Source organism: Crocuta crocuta, unplaced genomic scaffold (assembly GCF_008692635.1).
Source record: "Crocuta crocuta isolate KB4526 unplaced genomic scaffold, BGI_CrCroc_1.0 scaffold181, whole genome shotgun sequence".
NCBI classification, from domain to species: domain Eukaryota; kingdom Metazoa; phylum Chordata; class Mammalia; order Carnivora; family Hyaenidae; genus Crocuta; species Crocuta crocuta.
In genome coordinates this window covers 2311457-2338130 of record NW_027527952.1, presented here as the reverse complement: position 1 = coordinate 2338130, position 26674 = coordinate 2311457, and the positions used below count along the sequence as shown (strand labels likewise).

Below are 26674 nucleotides of genomic sequence, written 5' to 3'. Positions count from 1 at the left end.
TGGTTAGGGAGAAAACTGGGGTCAGTATGTAGGTCAAGTCAAGGAAAGAGCCAGCTGATAAAAACCAGAAGGAAGGGGGAAGCAGGAAGGGAAGGGAAGGAAATAAACATGGTAGAGAGGATGGAAACAATCATTTGAGGATGGAAGAACACGTCCATTTATAGTTGAACATCTCAGATACTGTGATGTGTCGCAAGCCAAATATATCATCCTTCTACAATTGAAATAGATCTTTAGAAAGGAATTGTCTCATTATATTCAAAGCAAGTCAGTTGTTGGAACTAATCAGAAGGGTTTCATAAAATAAAGTCACAGCAGGCAAAATGGGAGGTATTTCAAAGGGGATGATCAGATGTGTTAATGAGAGAAACAATGCTTTGGCCTAGCTGGAACTTGAAAGAATCAATTGTTTCACTTAGATGAGATCAAGTAGAAATTATCATGTACACTAGCTCTAAGTGTGATAGAAATACTCTTACCAAAGGCTGATGGTTAACAAACAACACACATACGTGCGCACACGTGTTTTTGTACATCTCCATCTCCTACCCCCACTATCCCTGAATCCCTACCCTAGTCTTTATCACAGACAAATTCCAGGTGGATCAAAGATTGTTTATAAAAAAATGAAATCATTATAAACCTAAGTGAAATGGCGAATTTAAAATACTGTTTGAGAGAGGAAGGTACAAAGGAAAACATCAATGTTAGAGCCTATAAAGTTTTATGAATTATGTAAGGCACACGATACCACCAGTAATATCCAAAGACATGACAAAATGTTTGTCATTTGTATTGAAAAACATCCCCCCCCCCAAATAATATCCTTAATATATGAAGTGGTCTTACATATCAATCAAAAAAGTTAAGAGTAGTAATTAGTGGGTTCAATCTGTAAGCAAATCAATATACATACAAATAAAGGGCACCTGGGTGGCTCAGTTGGTTAAGCATCTGACTCTTGATTTCAACTCAGGTCACAATGTCATGATTTGTGAGTTCGCCCCCCATGTTGGGCTCTGTGCTGACAGCATGGAGGCTGCTTGGGATTCACTTGAACATGTTTGCCCCTCAGTTTATCATTCCTTTTCTTTCTTTCCTAATCAATTTCTTACTATCTCTTGTCATCTTGACAAATTGTTTTCATTTCTCACTTCACTAGTGAAACGCATTTTCAGTGGCTCTTGTTGGCTTTTCTCGATCCTCATTCTTTCTGATTTCTTTGCATCCTTTTACTCTGCTGACCAGTTTTTCCTTGAAGCATCCTCTGTCCTTGACCCCTGACTCCTGTCTTTATATTCTTCACCTCTTCAATCATTATGCATCTCTTTACTGCCACTTCCTCTTCCTGTTCTCCAAATTCTCTCTAGAAATCTCTCTAGACTTCTAGTCTCTCTAGACTTCTCTCTCTCTTCAGCCCAGCCTTTTCCAGAGTGTGTACCAATAGCACTAGCCATGGTTGTGATGATAGCAGTTGTCCTGGAGCAAAAAGCATTTTGTTGTCCAAGAAGCTTCAGCAACGAATAGGCAATTCAACAAAGTAAAGTGTAGTTCTGATCTTTTTCCAGCCTTTGAATTGTAATGTGCATTGTTCAAACCCAGGGCCATATGTAGAACTAGAGTATGTTCAGTTTCTCAAACTTACTTTACCACAGAATATTTCGTTTTACAGAATGTCTCAGGACCCCTGAATTCCATAGAACTCATGATGGAAAACAGTGTATGTCTTCAGCCTTCCACCTTGACCTCTCCTTATAATATTGCTTCAACAACTTTTTCTTCTACTGCTTCCCTGTAGCCTCTCCTGCTACCTTCCACATGCTGTGTTTCCTAATCATTCCAGGTGGAAGTGATTTTCCCTCTTCCAAAAGCAAGAGGAAGGCTTAGAAGTAATACTTAACATCTGATGTGATATTATTCTGATATTTATCATATTCAGCCTACTCACCTGAGATTGTTAGTTTCTTGAGAACTGTGTCTATGCACTTGATTCCAGCGAGAAATGATTTCAGCTGCAAGTAGAAAAAAATCTCAACCCAGAGGGGCTTAAACAACAAGAAAATTCACTTTCTCATCTAACAAGAAGCTCTGGGGTAGGATAGTACCTAGGTTGGTTAATTCAGGAGTTCAATGTTACTATCAAGACTCAAGTGTGCATCCTCAGTCCTTGTGTCCACTAACCTCATGACCCCAGAGGTCACATTTGGGTACAAGGTTAAAGAGAAGATTAAAGTACATTGCATTTCCTGCCAGTGTATTTTGGGATGCCACACCTTTTCCAGAAGCACGCTGGCACATCTCCCTCCTACAAAATAGGGGTTCTGTTAGCTAGGTGGGAATGGGCAGAAGTGAATTTACATTTCAGTATCTTGCTCCACTCCCCACAGAGTACAATGCACACTCTATGGGCTTGCTAAGTGAACAAAAGAACAGGTAGATAGTTGTGCCTCAAAATATGTTTAGTCAAGATTTTATAACTCGTTACCTGTCAATAACATTTCCTGACGTTTTAGGAGGAAGGCTCAAAATTTATCTAGGAAGGAATAATCATAGGTGAATATTTATAGTTGCCAGCTCTATATTTGAAATATTAAAGCTTTTGTCCTCCCTATACTCTTTATATCAGCAGTATCAGGAACAATGAATATAATAGAGCCATTTTGAGTAAATGTCTCCAAGGGAATTCATAGTGATAAAATCAAAATAACATAAAATAGATTCTAAATTAAGATTTTCATTGTTTTCATCAACAAAATTATAACGTTGGGAAGCTTCTTTTTCTTTTCCCTCATATTCAAGATAGCAACCATATTACATGGTAAGTGATTTGATGCCAATAGTTGAATCAGTCTGTACTTTAATTTAGTATTTCCTCCAGACATTCTTTGAACATGTGTCAACAGGAAAGAACATGTTTCAAAATCCACTTCTACTCATTTCTTTCCTAATAAACAAAGTTTGGATGTGTCTTTTAGTCCTTTTTATGCTTTCTTAAATTTGCTAAGCAATAAACACACACACACACACACACACACACACACACGAGAGAGAGAGAGAGAGAGAAAACCAAAAACCAAACAATTATCAGAACTGGTTAAGACCAAATTTCGAAGAGGGTAAAATTGACCATGAGGACCCTTCCACCTCCACCTTCACTGTCAGTATCCTTATTTCTCTTAACAATCGTCATCCGCAAGGATTTATAGCCAGCAAATACTTGCCAACATCTCATAGCTCAAAAATATTTTAAGTGTTGCCTCTTTATAGTGTGTTCTCATTTTATTTAATGTTTCTTAAATAATAATAAAAAAAACTGTAAAGATTCAGAGGAAACATCTTAGTGATGGGCTGTCAGGTATGATGGCAGGAATGAGGTTGGTTTGAGTGGAGAATATTCCTTGCTCTGATTAAGTCATACCTTATTGGCATCATCTACTATGGGTAAGTAATGGGTTGGCTCTAGACATATTTTGTTTCTGCATATTATTGGTGAATTGATAAGCTGGAAGCCCCTGAGCTACCAATGCTGAGATGTTTAAAACTGTTATTACAACTAGAAGTGTTAAGGAGCATGTGTTTCTGCCCAATGTGTGTATAGATTGTGTGGGAGGTGGCCAGAGAAATATTTTAAAGTTTGGATTGCAACCAGAGAGTACTTTTCTTGCTGGAATCAGTTTTGAATGCTTCTGTGAAAAAGCAAGAAGGTGAAGAGTGAGAGTCCCAGGAACTATGGGCTTCCGATTCAGGGACTGCAGTCATACACACAGAGAAGCCATTTGCACGTAATATGTAGCAAGAATACAGGCAACTGGAGAGTGGGATAGCATGATATTAAAGAAGAAGGCCCTTCTCTGAGTGATACTGCTCTTGTGTTACTAATTTCCAGACACCTGCTGTAAGAATAAAGTCTCATGCAGTCAAAAGCCTTAGAAAAGTGTCCTTGTGAGTCACTTGGCAGGATCCAGGCCAGCTGATTACAGCACCTACTGATAGATTCAAAGACACCAACTCAACCAAAGCCAAGGATGCTTGGTGTGGGGTCTAAATCATGGTGCTGAGTATTCTATAAATGAGGAGGCTTTTAATAATTCATAGTTGAGGGAAGAAGAAAAACTCTCTTAGCAGACCAGTTACCTTATCATCCCAGAGATCTAGAACAGTGTTCACTGTTTGCTCTTTAGGTTTTTATTTTGTGAAGGCGTCAGAAAAGATCCACAGAGAAAAGAAATCAGTAATGAGAAAGGTCATGTGCAACCAAATGACCAATCCTCTTGGAGAAAAGGATTCAAAAAAATGGGTATAAAATCTCTCGGTCAAAATCAACATATGGTAAATCTATTATTTTGTCTAAAAAATAATTTTCTGGGGAAAATCTCTTCATACTCAAGTTTTAAAGTACTAATAATTACCATTGGCAACAATTTGTATCCTGAACTATATTTTTAACTTATTAAATACAAGATTACTGTTCCAATGGGAAAACCAGGAGTAAAAGAAGTAGGAAGCCAGCATTTTGCCAAATGCGTCAGAACGAAGCCAAGACTCCATAATAATTTAGCAGTGAAGGCTTAGTCCCTGCTAACATTCATTTCCTAGACAGAGAATCAAGTCCTGGACACAAAACAAGATCAACATGGAACATATATAGAAAGATCATCCAAATATGGACAATGCTAGTAGGAGACAGGGACAGTTCAGACAAGTCTACGATAGGGATTATTGTTTTCTCCAATACATTAGTAAACACAGAGGTTAAACTTGAACGCTTATCAGTAATACTATTTAGTTGAGATATATGGTATATGTTCATATATGTGATTTTCAAGGTAACTGCTTAGTCCAACATAATTGGACTTAATCATTATCAAAAGATCCTTTTATGGTTTAAGGTTCTGAGTTAAAGAAATAGCCTATNAATAAAAAAAAGAAAAATCAAGAATCAAGAATTCAAAAAAAAAAAAAAAAGCAAAAAAGAAATAGCCTATGTGGAGTTACTTATCCACCTGAATCAGAAGTCCTAATCCTGGTGCCCATAATGTATGGTGACCATCTTTCAGGATGTTGTTTCAACAAAGCATATTTATGTCTGTTTGGATCTCAAGTGTGAGCATCATAAGATGTTATTGCTGTGAGATACTGTTGCGATCAGATCATGGCAGGAAAAAGATTCTGACTCAGGTAGTTCAAATGAAGAGACTTTCATGAAGAGACTACCCACAGACATGCGGGGAAGGCAAAGGACTCGAGGGCACAGGGACACACACATAGCAGGGAGCCACTGCTACTCCTGGTGGCCCATAATATCTCAGCCACGGAGGAAGGTGCCCAACAGGAGCTGGAGGCAATGAAAGACACAGCTCCCACCATAAAGGCAGGCCAACGCAGGGAAGGAGTAGGGAAGAAAGCCAGAACCTTCTCTCCTCCTCTGATCTCCTTTCAGTACCCAACTCAACAGAAACTGGGTGAGGTAGACCATGGAGGGCATGAGACAGCAGCAAAGGGCAGAGACTCGATTTGGGGTGAGTGGGACAAATGGTGGAAAGCCACATAGTACCTTAAAAATCTGTCCTTTGTGCTCAGACGGTCCATAGACAGGGCCCCAGTGGGCAGAGTGGGTAGCAGGTATGTAACTGTATGAAGCAGCTTACACCAGCTAGAGGTAGGCGTTCACTTACTAAAGGTGAGCGGGCTGGCCTCTCTGTGGGTGCCCCGGTGCTTAGAGCAATTAGTCCTGGTCAGCCCATGATCATGCTGGGAGAGGGGCTGATGCTTCCCCAGCCACCAATGCTTATAGGGAAATTCTGCAGCTGGCTTGTGGCATCTTGGTCCTCAGCCAGGAAAGACCAGTCTCTCCCCAAGCACAAATGGCTGAGTTGAGTTGACCTGTCCCGTTACTCTTGTGTGCAATCTCTGATGACACCAGGTAGGAAGTCGGTGTTCCCTCATCACGCAGCCCGAAGCATAGTTCTGTTTGGCTCTTGGTGCACTGCTCCAGGATGAGCCACAGAGAATGTGATCTCATCTCCCCAGGGAACTATGCTCTGTCAGATCTGGTGCGTGTGTACTTCTTTGCCAGTTGCCCTTGTTTACAAGAAACCCAGACAGGAACCGACAGGGTAGTGTGGGTGGCAGCAAGGCTCCCACAGCAGACATGGAGAGTCCCCTTGTTCCCAGTCCTTCAGAAAAAAATCTTTTTTAAACAACTGCATGTCCACACATGAGGCCAAGGTGACTGTGCAAAACTCACCTACATTGCTTTGCAAAGCAAGGTGATCCATGGGATGGGTACTGAACGCTGTGACCCAGTATGTGTGGCATTACTCTGGCACCTGACCTGTGGCTGGTGGGCAGGCATCATCTTGGGACAAAGAATTAAGCAGGAAAGCAAAATACATGTGCCCTTTGAAAGCAGTTACATAAGTGTCCTCAAATAAATAAGTAACATTTATTTGTGGTGCATTGCGAATTGCTCAATGCCATCCACATTTATTTTTGATGGCTTGACCCGCTGCTCAACTATGTCTTTAATCTCTTCATCACAAGGAAGGTTTCGACTTCCATACGTTCTGTTGTGGGGGAAAATGTTGCTTTTTATTATTCTTCCGAAGCCCACTTTGTCAGGGATTCAAGTGCTTATAGCCACTAAATCTCCTGTTGACTCTTCCTCGCCACTCAATCTCTGAAAATTAGTTGGAACAGATTAGAGCGAGCCCTCTGACAGTCATCTTTTGGTTTGAGAGGGGCAGGGAGCTGGAAGGCTCATCTGGTCTTTGATCCTCCGTGACTTCTCTGATCCTGGGAGTCAGTATGACTCATCTCATGCAAAGTCTTGTTGTTCTGCTCCCCTGGAAACTTCAGGCTGTGATAAATAAAGCCCACTCCTAGCTGCCTTGACCTTCAGCTGTGCAGCTGGACCCTACAGACCCCAGAGCCCCCCTCCCAAACCCTGAACCAATGCTGAGCTCTTTGTACACGTACAAGGCCATGCCTACAAAAATAAACCACTTTAACAGTTTGGGGCTAAACTGACTTTTTATTGTATAAATTAATCTTCATCCACACCTGCCTCCCCCCATAAATAAATGGTATCAGAAAGGCTAGTGGGTTGTCACACAGCCTGAGCTTCTATCACTTCCTGGGGGTCTTCTCTCTCCCCTCTTTTTCCATTGTGTACATCCAGTTGGGTGCTCTGAGACCAGGAACCACGGGGTCATGGAGAGTCATGGCAGCAGGAGACATCTGGTGGAGCCCCAGCCCAAGGCCACATTGTTATTAACACATTTTGAGGGCTCATTGCTTGCCAGGGACTGGGCTCTGTGGTGGTTCAACTCCATGAAGTCCACATTCCCGTGTGTTTCCGCATCTGGGAAAATCATGGCTCACAGATTTAAATGTTGGGCTCAGTTTGTAGCGTTAATAAGTTGTACACTCAGGATTGGCACTCAAGTGACCTGACGCCCAACTTGGGAGTTCTTAGCCACTACTCTATACGGTGAAATAAATTGCTGCTTTTACCCTTTACTTCCTGACAGAGGAGCTAGGTGTCACAGGGAGTAGAGGGCTTGGTGCTGGAGGGGGTGGCGGAGGCTGCAGGCACGGGGCAGGAAGGGAAGTGATCTGATCGATGTTCCCACTAACGTGCCAGTGATGTAATTCTGGCGCTGCAGCTGGCTTGTTCATTTTAGAAGAGGGTGATGTGAGAGCACACTCCTTAAAGCATGGCTCCTTGAGGCCGTGGGCAGTGCGGGAGGATGCCAGGGGTGGGAAGGTCCCTCCTCTTCACTATCACCTGGGGAGCTGGGGTTTGTGAGGCTGTCTCTGAAGTTTGCTTACTTCTTCTCAGAGGTTATGCCCTTCCTTGATCCCCTTGGATGCAGGACCTAAGCCAAGCGCTGTGAAGACCATAACAATAATCATAAAATGATTCTGCTCATAGGAACTGGATGGCCCCCTGAATGTAAAGGGCAGTGCTAGAAGTATAGAGATGCCAAGGTGGGCAAGGGATCAGCGAAGAGATCAGCAAGGGCAACACACAGCCCCTGGCATCTCAGTCTCAAGGGGTGAAGTATTTTGATGGATGGAGAAAGAAAGTTAAGCAGGTGAATGGAGGGGAGGCCCAGGCCACATTGGTCATTGACTGTGGACCCATTTGCCTACAATGAGGTTATTTTTGTTTTCTATGAAGAGAATACTTAGTCACTTATTAACCTATGAATACTAATGTTGTATGTCTATTATAGGGAAAGATTTTTTAAAGCTAAAAAGTTTAAAATATATATTTAGTTAAAAAATAAATCATAAAATGCAGAGGTATTAAGTGCTTCTTAACTCTGGTTTCCTTAGTAGGTGAATAGGCACCTTAACCTGAATCACTTCTTCGGTCAGACTTTTTCTGGCTCTAAGCTCAGAGCTCTGGTGTATTTAGGGCTTAAGAAGCATTCTGGTGCCACGTTTATTGCTTCCACCCGCTTCTCTTCTTTTCAAGTACTAACGGTCTTTGATTGCCTGTTCATGCTAATTGCCGGAGCAGTAGGTCTATATGTGGAGGAAAGCATTGCTTTGCATTTTGAAGACTTGGACTCTTCTAATTGAATGTCAAGTGCTCTGATGTACCCTCCCTCTCAGAAGAGAAGCATGTCTTTCTGAAGGGGGTGGGGGGTTATGTAGAGTTCCAACTGCAAATGCACAATATTGAAGACTCACCATGTAGGATTGTTCAACAGGATGGGTGTCTCCCCGTTTTTGTTATTGCTGCTGTCACTTATATGGATTGTGTGTGTTTGTTAGGAAGAGGTTATCATGGCAAGCGTGCCACACTTGTTAATCCCCTTTTCAAACAACTTTACTAAGAGGTTTCCTCGAAGGTCATATCAACAGGGCCCGTCAGTTAGTTCCTGGGAAGTTCAGATACCCTACAATTTTTGTTTTCAGTACAGGCTCTTTTCTGGTTATGGGATGGATGGAAGGTAATCATTTATGGCTTTGTTTGAAGTTCCATCATTCTAAGTTCATAAAATGAAGGCATTACTACTAAAAAATTAGCATGGGTCAGTGCTCAACAAATTATCCATCCTAATAAGTGCTGATCCCTTATAAACCTGCTTTGTAGACTAGACCGCATAAAGGTTAAAGTTTTGATTTGCCATCTTGAGAGCACTTGGAATACAGAAAGCCAAAAGTACATTGGATTCCTTTCATTCATGGAGACATTGTTTGGTGTTTTATTCAGTGAGTACTTCCTAGATATATTTACAAAGGAGTCAGACTCAGCATGTTGTCTGGAAGTGTGTATGCAGGCTCATTATCCACTGTTAGAAATGTAAGCTGGGTGTGTGTGCATGTGGGTGTGTTTGTGCACTTTGGAACTGAAAGTAGGAAATTAAACTTGGGTACATGTATCTCATATGTGGGCACACATATATACAAATATGTAGATATGTCCATATATGTACACACATACGCATACATGTACAGTACATATATTTCACCCTAAAATACCTCTAGTCTCGTCAAGTTTGAGTGATGTTTATCAGGCATCTTGCAAGAGTTAGGTCTTCAATTCCACTATTGAGTTGTATTGAATTAAAGTTTGGTAAAAACATTTGCTAAGCAAACTGTTTGTGGTGAGTCAATGAAAGTAAAAGCAAGTCTATTTATTTGGAAACTACTATATTTCATTGAATCTAAGATTTTATCAGTATAATACTGCCATTATTTTATATGTCATGAAGAGAAAAATATTCTTCTAGTTACACTCTTATATAATGCTTTTATATCTCTGGAATTTTTATTTGTGCTTTACGAATAGTGTTTGTACTTATAGAAAGCGCTCTTTTAGGTTTATTTGGACATAGATTTCTATCATTTAGAACTTTTGAACATTCATAGGAAGAAAAATATAAATTCAATAAAATGGTTAAAACATTTCTTGGTTTTTTTTTGGTTAAAATATTTCTAAATGACTCTAAATTCGTATCTGGTCCTTCTGAATCACATGACAGTATCATGTCTTTTTCACAGAGCATAGGCTCTGGGCCATTAAGATCATCAGTAATGCAGCATATCTTAAAAGCAACCCCCACTACTGTCTGAGATGCTCTTCCAAGTAACTGGCACTGAGCCTCCAAGTTTTGATGCATACAAGTAGGCAATGATTTACATCATAATGGCAGGATTCCAACTTCAGTGATGTTAATGTGAAAATGTGTGTTTCAGAATAAGGAAAATATGCTAAATTTTTAAAAGTGTATTACATAGTGAAAAAAATTCTAGGTCAACCCCTCAAAGAGAGACATTATCGATCAGAAATATCGATGTCAAAAGTAAAGATTAAGGACTAATTCTGCTGACATGTGCCTGAGAGAAACCATTAGTGTAGAGGTTTCTGAAAATTTTAAGTTTGTCAGAATCAAGTGTCTTGTGGAAAAAATGTTGATTCTTAAGTCCACCCCTGATCCATCCAACTTGGGATACCTGGCTGTGCCATTTTGGCATCAGGACACTCTGATGCAGATGGTGTGGGTAAATGCACACTGCCCCAAGCCCTGTCTGAGGCACCCCCAGTGTGCATTAAGCTCTCAGGTTGTAGGTTTGAAGACTTCATGAAGTCTGTGGCAGTCAACAGAAAGTAAGACGATGGAAAAGGAGAAGGGGAAGGGGAAGGAGAGGAAGAAAGAGAAGAAGGAAAAGAAGAGGAAGAAGAAGGAGGAGGAGGAGGAGGAGAAGAAGAAGGAGGAAGAGGGGGAGGGGGAGAAGAAGAAGAAGGTCAGAACGTGGCCCTTCACTGGGAGGATCCCGGGAAGAAAAGTACCAAGATATTTCAACACCAGATTAGAAAATGAGTCTGAAACTTCCAATTCCTTTAAAAAATTCTAAATAAGGGGCTTGGAAGTTACATTTCTTATTTATGTTCTTGTGCTTACCTTGAACTTTAAAAAAAATCATTCAATTATTTATTCAACCCACACATTATGTAAAGGCTAAGGCTCTTCATCACCAGACAAATTCCAAGAAGTCTGATGAGGGTGGTCCTGATTAATATTTTATTACATTATAAAAGAGGTCAGCTTAAGGTTAGGCCAAGGAAGTGCCATGTTATTAGAGAAGCAAAGTAGCAGAATCATTTCCTATGATTCGTGTGTTAATCAGAAATCCCAGTCCTTCCAAAATTCCTGGTGAAAATTCCAAATGCCTTAGCACTAACTTCTAACATGACTTTTTAAACCTATGTGCTCTTATGTCAATAGTTCTAATGTCTAAATAACTTCCAATGCCTAAGCTAATTCTTTAGTCACTTAGGAAACTAGTAATTTAAAAAAAAAACACACACACACACACACACACAGAACAAAACCAAACAAAAAGCCTCTTTTGGCCCACCAGAGCAATTTGTGAGCTGTCTAGCCATCCCATGCCAGGATGGGGCGAGGAAGGGCTGGAGGGAAAGGAAGTGGAGTCTTCCAATAGGGAATGTGGATCCTCAGCCATCATTCTGTGAATTAAGTGAATAAAAAATTACACCATCTTGCAGAAGGTGAGGGGAATGGAGGAAAGGGTGAGGCCTGAGATAGATCACCACAGGCTCATTTCCTTTCATGGTATGTAATTTGTCTTCTAGAATCAGTCCTACTGTTTTACACTTGTTTAGAGTGGACAGTCCGTTTTCAAATCTATATTACCCTCTGATCTTCCCACTTCTCTTTGAGAGAGGGACAGGATTTCTATCCTTTAGGTTTTGCTGAAATAAATGACTCTGTTAATCAGGAAGGCTGCTTGGTGTCTCATACAGGACCAGTGATGGAAATGAGACCCACACATGAGTCTTCTGGTTCCAAGGTCGGAGCTACTTTTGCCACTCATACTGTCTGTGATCTTGTATCAGGACAGCACCTGGGTGTGGCTTTATATTTGCAGAGGGAAGGACACTATATGACTGGAATCTCTTGCAGATGAGTTCATAGGTTCAGACCCTTGATTTGAGAAAGAGCTAGCTGTTAGAAAAACATGCCTGACTCTTCACATTAGGACCTGCCAGAATCGGGGGTGTGGGAGGGGAGAGATGGGGGAAGAGGAAGTGGGCAGATTGGTAGTGAGAGATCCTCATGTGTTCCCAAGTCTTAACTTTCTCACTCTCCAAAACTTCCTGGAAGTGTGAATGCAAAGGTGAGGTTTCTAGATTTGGTCTAGGGTAAAAAACAACCAGGTTCTGCCTGCTTCCTCGGAGGATTCCACTGGACCCAGAGCCTTGGATATGGTGGCAAAGCTCTCTGAGGGGCACCCGGAGGGGCACCTCAGGGTTGAGGTTGGCAGTAGACATTGTGCGTATCTTGTTTTTATCTTCTTGAACTCCCCCACACTTAGTATCCTTGCAGGACTATCTGCGATAAGCACCTGTGATTGCCTCCCAGCTGCCAGGAGCCTCCATCTCCTTACTGAGGTACAGCAGAGGACCCCATGCAGGCAAGAACAGGTGCACGTCACTTTATTTTTCTGAGAAGGTGTTGTTTTTTGTTTTGTTTTGTTCTGTTCTGTTTTGTTTTGTTTTTAAGTAGACTCCACGCCCAATGTGGGGCTTGAACTCATGACACTGATATCAAGAGTCGCATGCTCTACTGACTGAGCCAGCCAGGAGTCCCCGAGCAGGTGTCATTTTTAAAAATTGCCTGTAACATCCAATCCCCCTTTACTGTTAAAATTGTCCTTATTAGATATGAAAACTTAGAGAACTGAAGAGATGGTATTCCTTTGGGGAAAACATTTGCTCCAAGACATAAGATCATGTTTAAAGAATGAAACAAATCTTTGGAATTTTGGATTCTTGATAATAATGGCCAGGATGCTCCTTTTGGTCTTCTTAACTAATTACTGAGGTAGACAGGAGAAATGACGGGGTCCCAGGTGTGCATCATGTGACTTGTCTCAGATGACATAGCTTATAGTGGCCATGCGGGAATTCCTGCAAGCTGTTCCCAGGGCAGGAGGCTCTAGGAAGAGTCCCCAGAGCCTGTGACAGCTGATCTGTGACTGCTGTAAAACTCAGTTTGGCAGATTGGTTCATCAGGGTCTATCAGCATGGAGGAATGCCCACGAACTTCTCAGGATGGATGTAGTGCTACCAGACCCCAGGCTAGAAGGCCGAGAGGGCAAAAGTTTGTCAGCTGTGTAGGAGCTGACTCAACAGGACTCAACTCAGAACCCGTTCCATCCCCAGCTGCTTCCGCTGTCTCTGGAAACCTCATTCTCTAAAAGAAGCACCCAGTTCCGTAGCTGAGTTGAGCCTGTTCAAGAACCGGGCCTCACTTTGCTTCCCCTGGAAAACTATTGGTTCACATTTTAACTTACTACCCTCTGAAAGTGATTCTGGGAAACAACTGGTCACATTTACATGTTTACTAAGTATTGAGCTCTAGTTATGTGGTAGACCTTGCCCTAGGCACATGCAAATTGCCATCAGCTGATGTCACAGCAGAAAGACTTTCAGATGTTACCAAAAACAAAAACCAAACTAAAAGTCTCATACACCTAAGTTTCTCCAATTGCCCCTTGGAAATTTTTGCCTTCAGGCCTGTCTTTATAATTCAATTTGAATTAAACCTATCTGGGCATGCCTTGGTGCTCAGTCCGTAGAGCATGCAACACTTGATCTCTGGCTGGTGAGTTCGAGCCCCCTGTTAGACATACAGATTACTTAAAAAAAAAATAAATATAAAAAAATAAACCTATCTGGTAAAGAGGTTTATGAGGAAGGCACAGTAAACATGGGACAATTTGACTTGACCATGAGGGTTTGGAATTCTTTCAGAGCCTTTCCCACTTTGCCTATCCAGAAAAAAAAGGGCTGGGTATTTAGTTACAAGCCATCAGAATGTGCAAAATTAAACACAAATTGCCTGATCCCATTATCTAGGCTTATTTTCCTTCTTGGAGTAATGCCAAGTTTAAGGGACAAAATCATGATGGCATTTTAAGTGAACAAGGTGTACTGGGTTGAATAGTTATTCAGCTTTGTTGTTTCTCTGGCCGCCATTGCAGAAGGCCACATGCTTTGAATCCCAAGATGGTATGGTTTGACCCATTATAACATGAACTTGCCTTTTCACAGTTGTGGAAAGCTTATGTGATTCCCTTTGGCCTTCCTCACTCTTTGGTCTGACACCTGATGCAGAGGCCGAGCAAGGTCAGAGATTTGCCAGCCAGCACAAAGCAAGCCAACCCAGATGGGCTCAGGCCTTCATCAGCAACTGCTTTGCCTTTACCTTAATTTGTTTTGTTGCAGATTAACGTTGCCATTTTTTTTTTTTTTGGTTTGTTTACTCATGCTCCAATTTCCTAACCCTGTGTGGCATTGCTAACTTCCCTCTTAAGAGCGGTTGATCTGGGTTCCTGGTTGGGAAAGAGAGAAATACAATGAGATGGAAATCCCACAGGGATTGTGTTGGGACAAACAGTCTTTGTTGGGTCTCGGAAGGAATGGAACGTTCCCCAAGAATGAGATGTTAGAAACTACGTGTTGAGATAGTTCCACCGCTTATGAACTCTACGGAGCATTTTTTCTCCACTCTATGCATTTTGGCTCACTATTACTGTGGATTTGGTACCCTCAGTTTAGCATCTTCTCTCTGTTTACCTGTCCTTCACTGAAAGTATTATCAATTTTTGGAAATGCAGAAGATGGTTATCCATGAGCTCCTCGTCTTCCCTCACCACTTGTGATATTGACATCTCCAAGGCCTATATTGTTTCTTCCTTAAATTCCCATAGAAGACCAGAAAGTTCTTATGCTTTTATTATTTTTCTTTATTCACTGCCAAAACCATGATAGTTATATTTTTAAAATGAAGCATAGCCATGATTTAGTGAATGCATACTATTTGATAGACACTTTCCATCCCTTCTTATAAACCCTAACAGTAGTCCTATGAAGAAGCTGTCAGTTCCACTGTACACAATGACAAAATGGAGGCTTCAAGATGTTAAACAAAGTTTCTGCGCCATTTAGGTAGTGAGCGGCAGAGCAAAGATTCAAATCCAGCACTGTTGGAATCCAAAATTTGTAGCAAGACCAAAGTGATATGCAGACTGGATCCTGCCCCTAAGAAATAAGGGTGCAGAGGCATGTGGGTGGCTCAGTCAGTTAAGCATCCAACTCTTGATTTCAGCCCAGGTCACGATCTCACATTTTGTGGGATCAAGCCCCATGTCAGGCTCTTTGCTGACAGCACAGAGGCTGCTTGGGATTCTGTCTCTCTCTTTTTGCCCCTCGCTGCTCGTGTGCTCCCTCTCTCAAAATAAATAAATAAAACTCAAAAACAAACAAACAAACAAAAGAAATAAGGGTGTATATCATTTGAATGAAATAGTGGTCAACATTTAAAAATTAGGGTATTACACTTAAAAGTCTAGATTCCAGTTTCTCTTAAAAAAAAAAAATAGAAGATTCGGCCCAGTGGGCTAATATTTCAGCATGGTGGCGGTTAGCCATTCCTGAGGAGGGACTGCTTCCCTTAGTGGGGGCACGCACTTTAAGGTGAAAAGCACCTCTCATGCCCACGTACGTCTGATATACCTTACCACTTTACCCACCTGGGTCACCGGATTGATACCTGTGTGTTTCCCGAAACTGTGTGTTTCAGGGTTTGAATCCTGACTTCATCTGGCTAATTTTGTGTCCCTAGACAAGTTATTTAACCCCTCAAGGCCTCAGTTTTCTCACATCTAACGTGGGAATAAGAATAGTACCTACCTCTTGAGGCTGCTTTGAAAATTAAATGTGGCAATCCATATAAAATGCTCTCCATAGTGTCTGGTACACAGCAAGTTTTCTATGATGGTTAGATGTTATCACAAACCATTATTCCAGTTAACCACTCTTTCCTCAGAAAGTGGTGTTCAGTAACCTCTTCCAAGGTCAGCCCCAAATGGTGAAAGAGGCCATCAGATCATTAGTCATGGAAGCACCACCATGTTGTAATAGACAAGAGTGTGTGCCTTTGACACTAGACTGACTCAGTTCGAGTTCCATCTTTGACATTATGGAGACCTGTGCAAATTATTTAACCTCGTTCTGACTCAGTTTCTTCATTCAGAAAAAGAGCATGACGATAGTATCTACTTCATAAGGTTGTGGTGAGGAGCAAGTGAGTTAATACGTGTAAAATATTTCATTTTTTAACATTTTATTTATTTCTGAGAGAGAGAGAGAGAGAGAGACAGTGTGAGAAGGGGAGGGTCAGAGAGAGAGGGAGACACAGAATCCGAAACAGGCTCCAGGTTCTGAGCTAGCTGTTAGCACAGAGCCCCATGCAGGGCTCGAACCCATGAACTGTGAGATCATGACCTGAGCCGAAGTCGGCCACCCAACTGACTGAGCTACCCAGGCACCCCTTGAGTAAAATATTTCAAAATGGTGATTGGCATGCACTGTGTATTTAGAGGATGCTACTCACTACTGAAAGCAATAAATCAGAGTGTGCGTTTGATAAGCGTGTGTTTGCTTCCAGCGACATGCAGATAGAATGTATCGAATTGGATTGCATGGAAAATTTGGGAAATTGGAAGCTAGGATGCTTGCTTGTTTTCCCACCCCCTCAATTCCATGCATGCCAGATTCTCTTCCTTCCATCTTCCTAAAAATGCACTTTTGAAGGCTGATCATCAAGTCACATCCAACGGCCTCAGCCTTGTCTTCTAGTGGGGACATGAATTCCAGAGACCAACTAGCCTAACAAACACTGTCAACTCTCAAAAGAGGAGGCTGAGGCTGAGGCTGAGACAGATCCTGTGGCTTGTCCATAGCTAATTGGTGACAGACCAAGAGTTATCCATCAACTTTATGGGTTGAGTAGTTGCTAGATGACAGTGGGTTTATATTTATTTTGACAAGCCGGGGGTGGGGCTGGGGACCTAAAGTGTGGCTAACGTAAGAGCTCTGCTCTCTTCATTCGCTGTGCTTCTACTGCCCCAGCACCCTTCCTTCATAACACGCTGTTCCAGCTGATGGTGTGACGGGACCTTGTCTTCCCCAGGGGGACCTAGGCCCTCTGACCTTGCGTAGCTTGAAGACCTATTTCCTGAGGGGTAATGTTTTCCCTTTTCTGTGACTTGCCTCTCTGGGCCACGTTCTGATTTCCCTGCTGGCTCACTTGTTGCCTTGGGCTGGCTGCCTTGTTTGGTGGTTTTAAGCGAGAGCTCTGAGAGATTCCAGGAGTGAGGGAAGAGCTCCGAACGGCCTCAGTCATTGGACAGGCAGACTCGGTGATGGATGAGCCCTCTCCCCAGGGAGTTCTGGGTCCAAAGAAGTCCAACTGATAAGTTTTTCCAGAACCGAGTAACTCAGATATAGTGCCAGCAGCATCGTACCTCTTTTGAGGGTTTTGTGTTACTTTTAAAGAAAATTCTCAGCTGCAATTCCACATCTTACTAGAAATACGGCTCTGTCCATGACAGACTTAGATATATGTGCCATGAATTGTTTTAGAGATAACATTGGGGGGAAGGGAGGGAGGAAGGAAGAGAGGGGTCTTTAAAAAATCCCTTTCAAAATATTTTCTTTCTTCTAAGTATTGAAAAGGCACAATATAACCCTTTCTTCTTCCAAGTGATCTCATAACTGTTTATTGAGGGGAAATACCAAATGTTTATTTATTTTGTGTAAAGGAGCTTCTTTCGTCCTGATGATTCACGTCGATGTCATTTTCCTCCTGACTACAGAGGCTCCGAGACAAAGCCACAGCCCAAGTGATATGCCGGTGTCAGAACAATTCCTGTCCTGAAGGAAGGTATGCAACCGTCTTTATTCCCCTTTCACAGACGTCCTTGAGCCCTTGAGACGGATGTGAGTGAGTTTTTCAGTGCTCATGCAAAACAACCATCTAAACATAACAGATGACATCAGCTTGGGCTTTTCAATTCCTGGATGGCAGCGGCGTGTTAATCCAGCCTTCATCCTGGATTTCATAAACTAAAACAAGAGAGCCTGGCAGGAGGACAGCGCTGCTGCTGGGTTGAGGAAATTGATGACGGGGAAGCATGCGGGCAACCCAGTGTATAAAACTCATAAACGTGTAGGCAGAAGCTCAGCTACTACTCTGGACAGCTGCTTCCCGCCAGCAAAGACCGCGCCGCCACCCGCAGGGAGCTGAGCCAGAGCCGTCGGGAAACCATGAAGAGCCTCTTGCTGCTGGCCACGCTCCTGGTACCCGCGCACCTGGCGACGACCTGGAGCGCCAAGTACGCGGTGGACTGTCCTGAGCGATGCGACAGCGCCCAGTGCAAAAGCAGCCTGAGCTGCAAGCGGACAGTGCTGGACGACTGCGGCTGCTGCCGGGTGTGCGCCGCGGGGCTGGGCGAAACCTGCTACCGCACCGTCTCCGGCATGGACGGCGTCAAGTGTGGCCCGGGACTCAGGTGTCAGTTTTACAGTGAGGAAGATGACTTTGGTGACGAGTTTGGTATCTGCAAAGGTAAAGAGTGACCCCTTGCTTCTCCCCGTCCAGGGCGCAACCCAGGGCTCTTAGGCAGCGTGGGAGGCGAGGAGGCGTTCTCCTTCGAAGGACGAGAGGGAAAATGCAGGTGGCTTAGGAGCAAGGCCCCGCACAGGTGTCACAGGGAGGGAGAGAAGAACTCTGCAAACAGCAAGTGAACCCAATGTGCAGGAAAGCACAGAGAGCAAGGCAGCGTTTCACTCATTATGTCTGTGTAGGAGGTGGAAGAAAAGAGTTGCGATGAAAAATTGTGTTACCTCCCTTTCTGGAAAACTTTAGGAACTTGACAGGTAATCTATTTGGATGGTTTAGGTGCTTTCTCTTCTGCAAGGCAGTGGTTACAGAGGTCTGTGCTAGGTAACCTCTCGTGGTGTCTAGGCTGGGCCTTAGTCATTCTTTGATCTTGAAAGGGTCCATGGGTTGGAGGGCATCTCTCAAGATCAAGTATTTCTGATGAATGCTAATGCACTTTGTGAAATAGGATGGGCTTAAGCCATGAAATGAAATGACACACATTCTTAAAAGAGGGTACCCTGAAGTATAAAACAAACCTCATTCCACTTTATAAAAGTGTTTGATCATCTAGGAAAATGGCAGATGGTCTAAGACAAGTAAAAATGACAGTCAAGAAAAATAAAAATTGGAAGGCTATAAAGAATGAATTTATAGGCCTAAAGAAAAATGTCATTAGGTTGAAATCCTAGATAAACAGTATAGTTAAACATTTGTAGAATTTATTTCAAACTTAGTAACTGTAGTTTAAAATGTTTAGATCAAAAGAATGGCGATTTAAAATATCTATGGATACTTCATGATCTCATAATTAAAAGCTATTATTAAGATGAAACACATAGGCTGTAGCCCCATTCAGCAGTTTTATAATATAAAGTAGCTTTTAAAATGATTGAAGGGGCTGGGAAATTTCTTTTTTCTTATGCCATTATTATACTTTATGTATTTAAAACAATTGTATGCTTTTATGAATTATAATATTCCACCCTTGATCCAATCTCATTCATTCACTTACCTTTTTGACAAATATTTTATATATCAACTACCTATTAACCCGTAACACATAACTAAAGATTGGGAAATAAATGCTTGCACTATGAAGAGAATTTTATTTTTTGCTCAGTTTATTTTTGCTTATAACCAGTAAAAGGTAGAATATTGAGGAACCCTTTTTTTTGGTGAACATTCACAAGCGTTTATTTAGGCTGAAGTGAACCTGTATTTTTTATAAATGACAGGATTTCATGTAAGGAAATTAGAGAGGAAGTGGTTTATACAATCATACCTGTGACATAGCAAGTATTTGCAGTGGATTCCTTTTTTTCTCTTGACATGAAAATTGCCTCTATCAATGTGATTGTAAATGCCCTGTCACATATGGGTAAAGAAATGTTGCAAGATATATGGAATCTTCAGCAATCTAACCTTCTACCGAATGACTGAGGGAGCCGTTAATGGGATAGATTCTTATGTTCTTTTGGGCATCCTTCAGACTGCAAGCGAGTCTAGTTTCAAACATTTTTCTCTCTGCTGGAAACAGTGACCCTGTGTGAAACTCAGCAACTTCAGATAGAGACGTAGGATTTTGCTGTAGGCAGACTCCCCCCTACCGCCTTTTCACAGAGCCATATACGTTAGCGGCACATCCAGATGTTTTCTAAATAGTCAGATGTTTGGCATTCGGCTGCCGAGTTAACAATCAGCCAGCCAACATATATTGGCTGAGCACCTGCTATCCGCCCAGCACTATTCAATACACTAGGGGGTGAAATGGAAGCATAACTGAGAATTTGGCTAATGTTTTAGTTTTCCCTATCGTTAGAGAAATGCTCAAATTCCAATCCTGTATGTCTTTCTGCAAGAGACTTTTTAGGATCCTTTTAAAGGGCTGTTCTTCCCAGTTCGAGAGGCCAATGTTTAAAACAAGGCTCCTCTACACTCTGGAGAAGGCCAGTAAGAAGAATTCTAAATCTCTTCCAAAAATGAAGTTCATTAATGTCACCCCGATCATTCTGTGGAATATTAGATGGCTAAGGGCTCAGCTGCTTCACAATTAGTGGCCTCCCCCATGTGTGATTGTACGCTTGTGAGAATATTCTCATGCCAAGAGAATACATATTCTGCATCTGTTCTGCTTGGCTGTTAAAGACAGACTTGTCTATCGAGATGCTGTTGACGTCATGACCATCCTGCATTTTTAATAAATGATTTTGTTCTTTTCTCAATGTAATACGTTTTAGTCTAAGTATGAAAACCCTGAAGCTCTAACCGCCTCCAGATTTGGGGAGGTAGACAAGTAGATTCTTAGCTTTCTTGCTCTTCTTAGCATGTTGCATCTTAGGTTTGCAGAACATTTTACTAGTAAATCCTCTTAAGAGCCAGGGGAGTTAGGTGACTTGTACTGCCATTTCAACAGGTAAGGTAGTTGAGAGAAGCTGGAACAGACTGAGGATTGAGCACTTCACAGAGAGCGCATGACGCCTCTCTCAGTCCCTGGTTAGTATGCAGTCCTTTCCTATACGTTACTGTTTTAAAATAGTAAGTTGTTTGTGAATGCAGGATTCAAAGACAGCTTCACATCTTTTAAACTCTTTTGAAGCTGATGCGTATGTCTGGTTAATTGCCCACCTCACCGAGCTGTCACAGAAGCAGTCTGAGGAACCTGTCTGTTGGTACCTAAGCAGAGAGCGAACAGAATTAAAATTGGTTCAAGGATATTGATTATGTCTAGCTGTCTTCAACTAAACTCCACAGCAGGACACCAAGGTATCCATTAGCTGCTCTTCATGTGTGATTTCACATTTGTGACTTAAAGTTTCAACTTTAAAAGCTTGGGGCTTTTTTTTAAGAATTGGTTTTTATCTGACAGTCAAGGTTCATGAGGCTTGTTCAGATCTGGAGATTGTGCGGACAGGGGCTATGAGACAGGGGCTTATGCACAAGGAGCAGCTCCCTCTCTAAACCTTACTTGTGTCCTCAGACTGCCCCTACGGCACCTTCGGGATGGAATGCAAGGAGACGTGCAACTGCCAGTCCGGCATATGTGACAGAGTGACTGGCAAATGTCTGAAATTTCCCTTCCTCCAATATTCAGTAGCCAAGACTTCCAACAGATTTGTTTCTACAGGTAAGAACTGATTTCAGGATAGGGGCGCCTGGGTGGCTCAGTTGGTTAGGTGTCTGACTTAGGCTCAGGTCATGATCTCATGATTCGTGAGTTCGAGCCTCATTTGGACTCTGTGCTGACAGCTCAGAGCTTGGAGCTGCTTTGGATCCTGTGTCTCCCTCTCTCTCTCTGCCCCTCCCCTGCTCACACTCTGTCCCTCTCTCTCTCAAAAGTAAAAAAAAAAAAAAAAACATTAAAAATTATTTTAAATTAAAAAAGAATTGATTTCCGTATAAAATCAGAACAATAATGTCATTTTCAGTTTGAATAACTTAAGAAATATTGACAATTAGAATAAAGCATTGGCTTGAATGATTTTGTTCTTTATTTTACTCAGGGGAAGGGGTGGTGACTGAGTTCAGTTGCTGTTGCTGGTTTTTTAAAAAAATTTATTAATAATGTTGAGGATTATACATTTTTCCATAAAGTTTACTCAGCTATATGGAGGACAGATACGATTGATTGCCAAAACACCTGTAATAAGAAAATAACCAAGTTACACAAAGTTCTTTAAATTCTTCAGGGATGTTTTATATATATGCTAGATAAAATTACTTCTCTGTCAACTTAACATAGAAGAAATACTCTCAAGAATTTATCAGATAAGGATTAAGAGCCAAGATAGAAAATATAGGACATTTCTTCTTCTTCTTTTCTTAACCAAATGGAAGTATTCCAAAGGAATATTTCCAAGCCTGTGTTTTTATAGATTTTGGAGAGAATAAGAGACAGTATCTGTGACCGAAATTTGGGAATTATCTCTAAGCCTTTGAATGAAAATTGTTTAGCCACATGATGCTTGCTCACAGATGTGTATTTCTTATCTGGTGGTTAGAATGTGAGAAATACAGCGTATAAGATGGTGCTATGCACATATTTGGTTATCTTGTTGGATAAATGCTCAATATAGTAAAGCTTCATTAAAATGAAAATAGCTCATTTAAAACAACACGTGGCCATAGCAACCCCCCTCTTACATATAAATAGTTGATAATCCAAGTCTACTTTATTTAGTTTTTGTTTCTGGTTCTTTGAGCTTCAAGTTAACTAAGATTTGAAATATTTGGCAAATGTACTTATTACTCAGCTTTACCTCCTTCTTACACGTGGATACAATTAAATACATTAAGAGAAAGAGGAAATATTGTTATTAGTGAGTTATTATTCTGAAGTACAGTTATGCCCCTAAACATTAATTTAAACTGAACCCCCCCCCCCATTTTTAAAGCTATTCGGTGAGCGTCTTTGTGACTATTTGATCTGGAAATTGAGATAATATTAGTATTTTAAATAGTTACGACTTGTCCTATGGTCCTTAAAAAGCCAAATGGAAAAAGATTGAGTTTTAAGTCCTAAAAGAAATTGTATTAAGGTGAAATTTACATAACATAAAACTAACCATTTTGACGTGAACAGTTCAGTGGTAGGTAGTACGTAGTTGGTACGTTAACGACACTGCATAGCCACCACTGTTGTCCAGCTCTAGAACATTCTCATCAGCTCAAAGCCCCACTACCATTTAGCAGTTGTCCTCACTCCTCAAATGCTCCCAGCCCCTGGTAACCATTAGTCTGAGATCTATACATTGTTTTGAATGATTTGATTACTTCAGTACAGGTCTGAAATTTACTGTCTTGGTACAGCCAGCTGTCTCAAACGCTTGCATTTTCTTTTGTCTTATTTTGCCATCTTAAAACTGCAGACAACAAAGCAGTTTGAAAAACGACTTTTGCAGTTCCTCTGCATTCATTTATGGTTGTGCCTAAACCTTTCCCACCGGGAGAGAATGGACTCCCTTGTGAATCTTTGTTGGTGTTTGGGAAGAATGCTTGGGAGGCCATAAGAGCTCCTTTGGAATAATCTGTGAGAAGGATAATAATCCTCACCTCTGTCCCTCCCGCTGCACACCCAGCCACATACCCTCTTCTCCACTGGACTGTGGTACAGTCTCTTTCCCTTGGGTCTATCGCTCTCACTCATTTGCTTGCAGATTCTGCAGATATCTTGACTACTATATAGTAGCCTATGCCACACATATTTTTCTGGGTGGAAGTTACATTAGGGGTTACACACAAGAAATATTTCTATACCCAAATTAGATATCAAGATTCTTAGTAGAAATATATGGGAAAAACATTTTCTGACCTAAGGTGTTTCCTTTCATTAGCTAAAGGAGCAACAAAGATGATTATTAGTTAATCCCCGTGAACGTTAGGTTCAGGATGGAGAGCAAAATATCCTAAAAGTTGTGTGGAGAGACTGTGTAGGAGCTCCTCTACTCAGTGGTGCCCGTCTATTTGTGACTTTCATGTGCTACCGGTTATAGAACGGGGCTTCTCTGGCTGTCAGCTCCACATCATCTCTGTGCGACTCTGTTTTCAAAGCCTTTGTAAATGGTGCCAACGTTCATCAGCACAGGGACTTCCGGAGTTCCCTTCCATGCCCTGATTGCATGAGCTCATCTTCTCTAGATTTCTATCTAATGGCTACTACGCTCTTGGCAAGTGGCTTCCTATTTACATTTCTTGTTCTTGTTGTTGTTGTTTTGTAGTGAGCTTTCCAGTTTTCTAAGACAGGGAGTTTATAAGTAACTTTTTTTAGAGGGGTGGAGACAGTAAGATCTGGAATATTTGATTCCTTTGCACACATTCATCTGCCAGCCTGCACGAATCATATAGCGTTCCATTTTAGGATGTTGAAGCAAACACACTTCACTACTCTTCTTAGAAGCGGACAAATTTCATTTTGGAAAATTTTAAATATTGCAAAACTTATTTGAGGAAAAGCTGTTGTTATAAAAGTTCCACCCTTTCGTCTGCCTCTGTTTTCTGAAGCCACGAAATAAGCTAATCCTTCTTCCATACCAGATAGTATGAAAATCTTATTAGGGAATCTACTCTTACAGCATTTGCTCATTCCATAAATATTTATTAAGGGCCTATTATGTTCCAGTCACTGTAGTAGCAATGAACAAAACAAAAGCCCTCCCTTCTTGGGGCTGGTAGTGTAGTGGCATATGAAATAATACATAAATTAAAAAGGCAAATGCATGTGTAAGATAATGCCCGGTGGTAATTGGTGCATGGAGAGAAATCAGGCAGGGGGTGCTGACTCAGATGGGAGGTGCCAATTGATAGAGAGTGGGTGAATACAGTGAGTATAGACTCTTTGAATCTATAAAAAAAATTTATTGTTAATCCCTTTAATATAAAAATAAGATAAAACTGTTCTTGATTTTAGAGTTATCAACATGCATGATTTGTATTCCTTCTCATTTCAGAGCATGACACAGCATCTGGAGACGGCAATACTGTGACAGAAGAACTTGTAAAAAAGAATGCCCGCTCGCCTGTCATGAAATGGTTAAATCCTCGCTGAGCCTGGGTGGGATTTCTGAGAAAAGACTCTTATTTTAATGATCATTCAACACACAGCCAACATTTTAGGAACTGTCTAGATTGTAGCATATGGACATGTGATATTGGGAGGCCAAGTGTGTGGGTCCAGAAAAAAAAAAAGTAGGCTACTAACAATCCATAAAATGCATATGACTGAATACTTTTAGATATTTGTTAAATATTTGAATACATATAGATTTGTTAACTATGTGTTTATAGTAACACCGAAGAACTGAAAACACAATTTAGATCATCTTCACGTGGACACAGATCGGCCAAAGAGAAAGCTAGACAAAGCTGAAGACCACAGTGAGTCCATGCACCTGTGACTTGGATGCTCACTGATGTTGAGATACAGGGTGGAGGTGGAGTTAGGAGTGACAGAAGATGGGGGCGGGATGGGGGAATATGGTATTTAGGTCTTCTTTGTAGTAGCACCAATAGAATTTAATTGTGCTTCTTTTTTTTTTTTCTATTTTTTTTTACTTTGGGAAAAGTAAACACAAAACCATCCCTGAAGCAAGTGGGATATTTGAAGCTTGTAGGAGGTGGGGTAGCAACCTCATATTGAGGCAGGTTTCAAAGGCTGCTACCTGTCATTCCCAGATGATCGTATCTAAGGGTGATTCTGGGGCAGAGGGCAAACTCCTGTAAATGGTTTTGAAGAAGGCCTCAGACCCAGAGAGCTAGGAAGTATTTTGCCCACTTGGAGGAGGTGTGAAGGTAAATATTTACATAATTTTGTAAATGATTATGTTAGTATGAGTCATTCTCCATTCCCATACTCATCACCCTCTACTGTTGGTTTAAAACGGGTAGAATAAAGGTATAACTTATAAGGTTTTCAAACACCCGAGGCATGGTAAATTTATTATTAATAATTATAGGAATATTAACAGTAATAAGCACAAGAGAACCCTAGGAAAAAATCAGTCATTACAGATGTATACAATGTCAGAAAATGAGCAACAGAAGGAATGTTTTTAAAAGTAAGTGCAGTGACTTAGAAGCGTTTTAGATTTAAAGTAGAAAATACTTTTTAGGAGGTTTGGAAGAGAGTCAAGAAACATCAACTTTAAAATATAGTTCATTTTCCTATTTCTCTTTCCTTTAAAGTCAGTCAATAAGTGGAATTATTAGCACACGGGAGGATCTCAGCACAAACAGGTCTGTTGTACTAGATTTTGTTAGGAAACATTTGCAGACGTGTTTTATTTGGAGTGAAGATTATTTAAGGATTATTTCACTATTTACCTATATTTTATTCTCGAAGTTTGCCACAGAGTTGTGAACACGTGTGTGGGAAGGTCTTGGAGCATGAGTTGCCTAAGCTGTTAAGATTTGTTTTAAAAGGAAACGTTTATGACTGCTCAATAAAAATACAAGACAGCTGCTTGGAGTCCCTTCGTGACTTTGTTAAATTATTAAAAGTTATTTAAAAGATTCCCTTACTGGAGTGCCTGGCTGGCTCAGTCGGTTGAATGATCAGCTCCTGATGGCTCTTGATTTTGGCTTTGGTCATGATCTTATGGTTCATGAGATCAAGCCCTGGGTCGGGCTCTGCACGGACAGCACGGAACCTGTGTGGGATTCTCTCTCCCTCTCTCTCTCTGCCC

General features: G+C 41.3%; 1 protein-coding gene across 2 annotated transcripts in view; it reads left to right on the top strand.

The window, feature by feature from the left end:
- The window catches only part of ESM1 (endothelial cell specific molecule 1), a 45329-nt gene extending 18879 nt beyond the window's left edge, over positions 1 to 26450 (top strand). For both annotated transcript variants that reach the window (XM_077752515.1, XM_077752516.1), the window contains exons 2-4: positions 17710 to 18461; positions 21475 to 21621; positions 24941 to 26450. In XM_077752515.1, coding sequence (XP_077608641.1) covers positions 18161 to 18461; positions 21475 to 21621; positions 24941 to 25038 — 546 coding nt within the window. In that variant the 5' untranslated portion in view covers positions 17710 to 18160 and the 3' untranslated portion in view covers positions 25039 to 26450. The remainder of the gene's footprint in view (positions 1 to 17709; positions 18462 to 21474; positions 21622 to 24940) is intronic.
- The last annotated feature ends 224 nt before the right edge of the window (positions 26451 to 26674 follow it).